Raw genomic sequence first — 8,328 nt, forward strand, 5'->3', positions numbered from 1 at the left:
ATATTGGATATCGGTATCGGCCAAAAATGTCATGGCGGTGCATCACTATCCTATTTCCTCGCCTCCTTCTCAACTGTCTTGTAAGGAAAGGTCCAGGGTCTCCATCAGATCTTCTTTTCCAATGGGTTTGGAAATGGAGGCAATAAGAGACAATGTGAGAAATTCATGAAAGATGAATTAAGAAAGAGCCATGCTTTTTCTCACCCATCGATCTCTGGGTTAATTATTTAAATCTACTGCCCCCTACTGGATTGGCTACCACACTACACTAGATGCAGTGTTGTGTGTCCCAAATGGCACCATATTCCCTAAATGGTGCACTACTTTTGGCCAGACCCCTATATGAGCCCTGTTCAAAAGTAGTGCACAACATAGGGAATAGAGTACCATTTGGGACATCACCTATTCCTAGCCACCGTGTTTCTACACCTGCATTGCTTGCTGTTTGGGGTTTTAGGCTAGGTTTCTGTACAGCACTTTGAGATATCAGCTGATGTACGAAGGGCTATATGAATACATTTGATTTGATTTGACCTATTTGTCTGGAATCACCCCATGATGCTTATTTAGTGAATGTGTCGGTTGTCTCCCCCAGGGTTGGATGGGAGTACGTCTGCCTCGGAGAGAGAGAAACTCATCAACCAGTTCAACGACCCAGAGAACACCTCCACATGGGTCTTCCTCTTGTCAACAAGGTAATAGACTGTACAGACACACTGATACACACACATAGAAATGTAAATGAAATTGCTGTGGTCTGATGAGCTCTGCCCCTTCTAATAATTATATTTCTGTGCTTATATATTCTTCACTCAAATACACAACAAACGCTGTGTTTACACAGGCAGCCCAATTATGATAATTTTTTCACTAATTGGTCTTTTGAACAATCAGATCAACTCTTTTGCCTATAATTGGACAAAATATCACAATTGGGCTGCCTGTGTAAACACAGCAATATACACTCAATTAGACACACCCGTGCACACAAAGATATTTATTCACACACATTGGATATATTCTCCCTCCCTTTTACATACACTTTGATCAGCCATTCACTTACACAAACACACTTGCGCATGTTGTTAATAAGCCTGGGTTGTGACTTGCAGGGCGGGCTGCTTGGGAGTGAACCTAATCGGGGCCAACCGGGTGGTGGTATTTGACGCGTCATGGAACCCGTGTCACGATGCCCAGGCGGTGTGTCGGGTGTACCGCTACGGCCAGAAGAAGCGCTGCCACATCTACCGCCTGGTCTGTGACTTCACCCTGGAGAAGAAGATCTACGACCGGCAGGTCTCCAAGCAGGGCATGTCTGGTAAGAGAGAGGGAGGGAGGTTCGGTTGGGAGGGAGAGAGAGTGGGGGGGGGGTGATGATGCTCCTGTGTGTTTGACAGGGCATGTCTGGTAAGAGAGTGTAGTGTGTGTGGTTAAATATATTGAATGTGGGATGGCATGATATTGAAGTTGAAATGCAAATGGCAGCATAGTACAGGGGAATCTCAGTGGTCAGTAACACACTGTGATTGGCTATGTCCAGTGGTCAGTAACACACTGTGATTGGTTGTGTCCAGACCGCGTGGTGGACGACCTGAACCCAGTACTGACATTCACCCGCAAGGAGGTGGAGTCGCTGCTGCACTTTGCAGAGGAGGAGCCTGACCCGGCCAAAGCCCCTCTGCAATCTCACGAAGAGATGGAGACGGTCATCAGCCAAGCCTGTCAGATCTACCCCCACCTCATCACTAAGGTACACACTCACACACACAGATACACACTCACACGGTTTATTAGGTACACCCGGTACTAGATTGGTGTACCTAGTAAACAGGCCACTAAATATTTATACACACCGTCATGTCATGGATACTGTATTAATATGGTACACACACACACCACCCACACTAACATCCCTGTTGATCTGTACCCCACCAGGAACCCTTCCATCATGAGTCTCTGCTTGTAGACCGGAAGGAGTCCAAGCTTACTAAAGCAGAGAAGAGAGCTGCTAAGAAGAGCTATGAGGACGAGAAGCGTGCCTCTGTGCCCTATTCTCGCCCCTCCTACGCGCACTACTACCCAACCAGCGACCAGACACTCACCAACATCCCAGCCTTCAACCAGCGCAACTGGCGAGTCGTCCAATGAATTCGTTATCCTACCCCTATCACACAGCATCCCTAACCAATCCTTCAACAGGGCTGTGTAAGCCTGTTAAGCAGGCCTAAACAACAGCCTATCCGTACAAATGATCCTTCTAGCCTCCAAACTCAACCATGCCATCTGCAGATATCATCAGTCTAGAAAACTGTCCCACATCAGACTGTGTAATGGTATGATCCTCATGTGTTTTTGAATCCCCTAGGCGTCCCATAGCTCGGGGTGATGAGAAGCCCATGGCCAGCGTCCGGCCCGTCCAGTCCACCCCCATCCCTATGATGCCTCGCATGGCGGGCATGGGCATGGCCGGCTCCAGCTCCGGGGTCAGCTTCCCGGTCAACTACCTGCAGAAGGCCGGTGTTTATGTCCAGAGGATCGTCACTACCACTGGTACAATACATATCCCCTCAGGGACAATAACGTTTTAATTGAATTGGTACTGATAGACACTGATACTCTTGGTAAGGGTTCATTAGGGCACATACGTTCATTAGGGCACATCGTGTCAAAACGTTTTGTCACGTACAATGAAAATTAGCCTTTCTTATTGGACAAGGTCAGAAGGTACTTCCCTGTTTCGGAGCGGTTCCTTCTGTTTTGGGCTTAATGAACACGACGGGTTAGGAATAACTCCTGGTCTTGGGTCAGGTGAAATGCTTTGGGGCTGCATTAGGATAGACCAGTGATATAGGAGCTACATCCCAAATGACACCCTATTCCCTATAGGGTGTATACTACTTTTGACCAGGGCCTATAGAGAATAGGGTGTATTTGGGATACTCCCGTGGTATTGTTTGGAAATAATTAAACTCTTTCTGTTTGCCCCTACAGATATAGTGATCCCTGGAGCCAACAGCACCACGGATGTCCAGGCACGTATCGGTGCAGGCGAGAGCATCCATGTGATCAAAGGGTCAAAAGGTGATAATAACATATACAGTAGAAGATGTACCTCCTATCTACCTGCATGTGTAGTTCAATTAATTCTCTACATACTCTAATTGAAATAGTGTGCACACCTTGGAGAGCGGTTTACAATATCCACATGGACACCTGAATTCCCAGGTTGTTATCTCATTTATATAAAGGGCTCGGTACTTTAACCTAAGAATCAAAACTGACTGGTGCTTCCCTGCATGCTTATTTTTGTTTCTTACTTTGCCTTATTTTTTCCTGAATATTTGTATAGTTTTATTAACTAATGTCATGAGAGGAGAGCATTCAAGTAAGCATTTCATTGCATTGTGCACACTTCTCTGTATCCTGTGCATATGACAAATTAAGTCTGAGTTGATATCCGCCATTAACTGCTGTCTTCCTCACAGGTACCTACATCAGGACCAATGACGGGAGGATTTTTGCCATCCGCTCAGGGAAGCTCAGCAGAGCAGTGCAGGGAGGATCTGCTACTAACAGAGGTGCACTGTACATACACAAAGTACTTTACATTACATGATGAGGAATCCATGTGACAGGATATGACAAAACAACGTGACTTGGTGTTCAGACTACATAGACCAGAGAGGACCTAGTACGGAGCCCTGCGGGACACCTGTGGTGAGACAAGATCAACATGCTCAGTTATGGGAATAATGACTCTTTTTACCCTCTTTGCCGCAGGTTCCCAGGCTTCCCTGCTCCACGCCATCGGTAACGGCTGTTTGTCTCCCATGGAGCGCCAGCGGCTGAGCCCCGACAGCGCATCCCGTCCCTCTACCCCCGAGAGCCCTGAGATTCTCAGAGAGCTCAGCCGCTACGCCGTCAACGTGGATACCGTGGCCATGGGCAATGAGCTGCCGTCGCCATCGGACATGGTTACAGGGGATGGAGAGGGAGGGAGCAGAACGCAGCAGTACAGTCAGAACACGGAGTCGGACCTCAGCCGGCAGCTCAGAGAGGACATCGGAATGAGCATCAGCGAGGCTCTGCGATGCTCCAAACGCAAGATGGCCGCAGCAGCGGGTGGACACAAGCAGGCGGGGGGCAAACGCAGCTCATCTGCAACCGGGTTCCCGGGTCTCTCCCTGGGTAGTGGAGGGCTCAGCTTCCCCCCCCTGAACCAGGCCCTGCTGGGGGGACACATGAGCCACCCGATGCTAATGGGAGGCAGCTCCTCGTCCCCGTTCCTCCAGTCAGCAGGACAGACTCTGGGAGACCTGCAGACCATGTTCCCCTCGGCAGGGGCGGATCTCCTCAGCCATGCCTCCTCAGCCACAGGAAACAATGGACACCTCCCCTCATCCTCCTCCTTGTCCTCCACCTCTTTCTCCTCCACCATTAACACCATGCCCATGTCCTCGGCCTCAACATCCTCCTCCTCCTCCACCCTTCCCCCCTTCCTGATGAACCCCAGCGTGACTGGTCTGCTGTCCCCAGGGTTCCCTCTGAACTACAGTCAGTCCCTCCTGCCTGAGCCCACGATGTACCCCAACACCCTGGGAGGAGGCCCGGCCAGCACTGGAGGAAGCTCCAACTTCCTCTCCCACTACCCCTCTTCCCCCTCCAGCCTCCTGGGTGCAGCGCTCAGCCAGCCTGACTCCCACCATCTAGCCACAGAGAACGGTGGCAGCAGCTCGGACGATGATGTCATTGAGGTGACAGGACAATGAGCATTCTTAGACTCTGACAACCCCCCATCCCAGCTCTAACATGGCTAACCTTCATAGCCCCCCCTACACACACACACACAGACTCTCCCATGAGCGAATGAGTGAGAGAGAATGAGTTGTACCTCATGTGCTAACCAAGACAGAGTAACAAATCCTTATGCTGAATATCTTACTGAAGAAGAGACTGAAGATTTGCCCGAGCCCCTGAGGTTGGTGAGGCTGAGCACTGGAGACCATGGATGGGAATGGATTGACGTTTTGTTGAGATGGACCAGTTGAGATGAACATGGGGCTTCCAAGCACTCCCTCTCCGGCTATATCTTCTAGCATTGCCCGCCATCCCCTTATTAGACCCCCATGACGATCTCTGAGGCCAGTCAGGACACTGTCTGAACTGAGCTCACATCAGATGGAACGATGTAATCATCTGTTGGACCGTTTGCATAAAAAAAAAAAAAAGTGCTTTTAGAGTCGTTAGCTGTTTGCTAGATATTGTAGCGTCCCCCTGTTGGAAAGGATGACAAGACAATACAGTATATGTGACCTGGATGTTTTGATTCTACTAATATTCTAAACTGATCTTGTTGATATTTTGTAAATGGTGGTTATAATCATTAGTTGTTTATACAGAGAGTTCAGACTGGGCCAGGGTTGAGTTAAAAGTTCAAGGGGAAGGGTTGGATAGAGAGACAGTATGTTCTTATGATCAAGTTGTCATAATGACGGCGGCGCCCTTAGCTTGGTGCCGAGGCGGCCATTTGAGTTAATTTTATTTCAAAGAGAGACCTTAAAAGGTCAAATGAATGTACATCCATGTCAGCCTTTTGATAACACAGGGGGCTGACCTGGGTGGGTTCGGACAATGCGTTCTCATTTGTTCGTTTAGCCTTAAACGACACTAAGGGGTCTTTTTCTTGAATCTTAGCATTTACACCTTTAGTACACCCTTTCCCCTTCGTAACGACTTCAGACAGAACTACTGAGCATCCAGACAGGTTGGTGACAGGCTCCACTAGCTCTAGTCCAGAGCATTACGTGCAGTTTGCCAACACTCTGCAAGCTGCACGTAACACCCTGGACCAGAGCTACAAAACACTAAGACACTTGCACTATACAAATGGGGATATGGATCATATACAGTCAAACAGTTTATTGTTCTGGGCCCATATTAATCAAGTGTCTCAGTATGAGTTCTGATCTAGAATCAGGTCCCCTTGTCCATCTAATGTTTTCATTATGATCAAAAAGGCAAAACTAGCCCTAGATCAGCACTCCTCTGAGACCCTTTTATGAGTACAGGCCCATAAAGCATCCATTGGAGCCATAGGTTTACTCTGTAGCATGACTTGGGTGTATACCTGCAGAAAGTGACAAACCCACAACCATTTAGCTACAGTAGTTAACAATGACTACGGTAACCCACCATGTGGCCATTTGTGTGGCATAGTTAAGCCAGCCCGTTGTGTGGGTATGGATGGATTGATGGCCTTACCCAATGAGAAGCAAGCAGCACACAGGAGTAGCCTGTCTGAGGTAGCTAGGTGTATCCCTGACCGCACGGCAGACAGACAGTCCGTGTAAGTAGCTTCTCTCAGTAGTGTATCTCTGTAGCTCTACAGTGCTTTGGGTCTGTCTGTGCTGTTCTGTGGTTGGTTGATACGTTTTTCTTTCTGTGATGTCATCTCAAAATCATAACGTGAGGGGAATGGATCGGGCCTCCGGGTTATTTTTCTCCACTGGAATTGTACATGGAACTCAAGTTGGGCTACAGGAGCCAGGATAAATGTCTGATATATATATAAATATATATATTACCCAAGTTTGTGTGGAGTTTCAGTTTAGTCTCAACTCCCTATTCCACCTATTGGACTATAAAAGAATGGGGGATTCCACCACACACCCCTCACAACCTCAACTCTACCCTGCTTACTTACCTGTCCTTATCCTTACAGCCTGTTTCTAGTCGATCATGTATGTTGGATGTTTTCCTCCACCTCACCTCGCAACCTCCTTAACCTTTTTCTAGTTGGCCCGGTCTTGTGTCCATCAAATGATTCAGCCAATCATCCCAGTCTTTTTAATAGAGATGTTTATTTCCTTGGAGGAAGAAGCCCCATCCTCCCTCCCAATCAGAATTGTTTTACTGTGCTTCTTTTTTGTTTGTTTTAAGTGTCATCATGAGGAGAACTCCATATCCATATGTTATTTTTAGTTTTTTTTAGTAGCAATGTTCTTTTTTTAACATCTTGATGTTGGCTCGCCTCTACTAGTTTGTCCTTTTATTTCAATGTATGAATTTACCAAAATGATTTATTTATAATGATCTAAATGAATTCATCTGTCTTTTTTTTGTACATTATACTCTCATTTTTTATTCTCTTTTTATCCACGTTGATCTTTTCACCAGTGTCTGTGAAAGAGCAGACCAGTGTCTGTGAAAGAGCAGACCAGTGTCTGTGAAAGAGCAGACCAGTGTCTGTGAAAGAGCAGACCAGTGTCTGTGAAAGAGCAGACCAGTGTCTGTGAAAGAGCAGACCAGTGTCTGTGAAAGAGCAGACCAGTGTCTGTGAAAGAGCAGACCAGTGTCTGTGAAAGAGCAGACCAGTGTCTGTGAAAGAGCAGACCAGTGTCGCAAACTGACTGTGTGAGATCAGGAAGTCAGTCACCACATGTATCCAGCATAGAGGCGAGCATAAAATGACGACTGTGTTACTTTGTTAATATCATTTTAACAGTGAATAAAACACTTAACTTGCGTTATTACATAATTTTGATTGTGTATTACACTGACGTGATGCTCTTTGCACAGATGTTTTTTGAACATATATTCACATGGAAACACAAACCAATATGCTAAATGTATTTTTATTGAAATTGCAAGAATAATGTTCAACTCAACCTTCAATTGCACTCTTGCAGCTGGGAATCTGTGAAGGATAATGGATTTGGATATGATGAAAAATGATACGTATGTCCTTATAGTAAGACTGGTGCTGGAGTTACAGATAGGATGGAAGCAAATACTGCACAGCTTTTTGACACTACATTGCAGTCAGTCTTCCACATCAGTAAATATGACATCTTACGTATTTGGCTGGAATTTCATACCTGAGTGTTAAAACTAGTACAATATTAGCAGATATCTGGTCCTCTGGTTTCAAGACATGCCATTTTGGGGGCACTGCACAAGTGTCAACTTTGGAGAAAATAAATTAATCGCAAGAAATGCGCATTGGTCCATTCAAGCCTAAAGGCAATGCAAAGAAAACAAAGCAGTAACATCATTATCAACAACCAATATCACCACTTCCTGAGTTTTAGACACAAAACCGACTGTCCTTTTCTTCTTGGCTCTCAGATACAAAATACTACTTTTACATTACTAAATACTTCCAAAGACCACCCTCTGCTGTCTCCTGTGAAGGAGATAAAGAACTGAGGCCTGTCATGAAAAAACATCCCTAGAAAGGCAGATGATCGGCAGCAACAGCGCTGTCTCATGGACGCTTTGTGTTCCACATATGAAGTTAGTAAGTATACACTACTACACTCCTGTGTA

General features: G+C 46.4%; 1 protein-coding gene across 1 annotated transcript in view; it reads left to right on the forward strand.

Annotated features, from left to right (window-relative positions):
* LOC115143127 (helicase ARIP4-like) overlaps positions 1–7,529 on the forward strand; it is a 34,993-nt gene extending 27,464 nt beyond the window's left edge. Inside the window, exons 15-22 of the mRNA XM_029683239.2 lie at positions 596–695; positions 1,113–1,318; positions 1,575–1,750; positions 1,936–2,132; positions 2,366–2,550; positions 2,992–3,081; positions 3,486–3,578; positions 3,781–7,529. Of these exons, the coding sequence (XP_029539099.1) occupies positions 596–695; positions 1,113–1,318; positions 1,575–1,750; positions 1,936–2,132; positions 2,366–2,550; positions 2,992–3,081; positions 3,486–3,578; positions 3,781–4,769 (2,036 nt within the window). The 3' untranslated portion in view covers positions 4,770–7,529. The remainder of the gene's footprint in view (positions 1–595; positions 696–1,112; positions 1,319–1,574; positions 1,751–1,935; positions 2,133–2,365; positions 2,551–2,991; positions 3,082–3,485; positions 3,579–3,780) is intronic.
* The last annotated feature ends 799 nt before the right edge of the window (positions 7,530–8,328 follow it).

Source organism: Oncorhynchus nerka, linkage group LG2, assembly GCF_034236695.1.
Source record: "Oncorhynchus nerka isolate Pitt River linkage group LG2, Oner_Uvic_2.0, whole genome shotgun sequence".
Taxonomy (NCBI): domain Eukaryota; kingdom Metazoa; phylum Chordata; class Actinopteri; order Salmoniformes; family Salmonidae; genus Oncorhynchus; species Oncorhynchus nerka.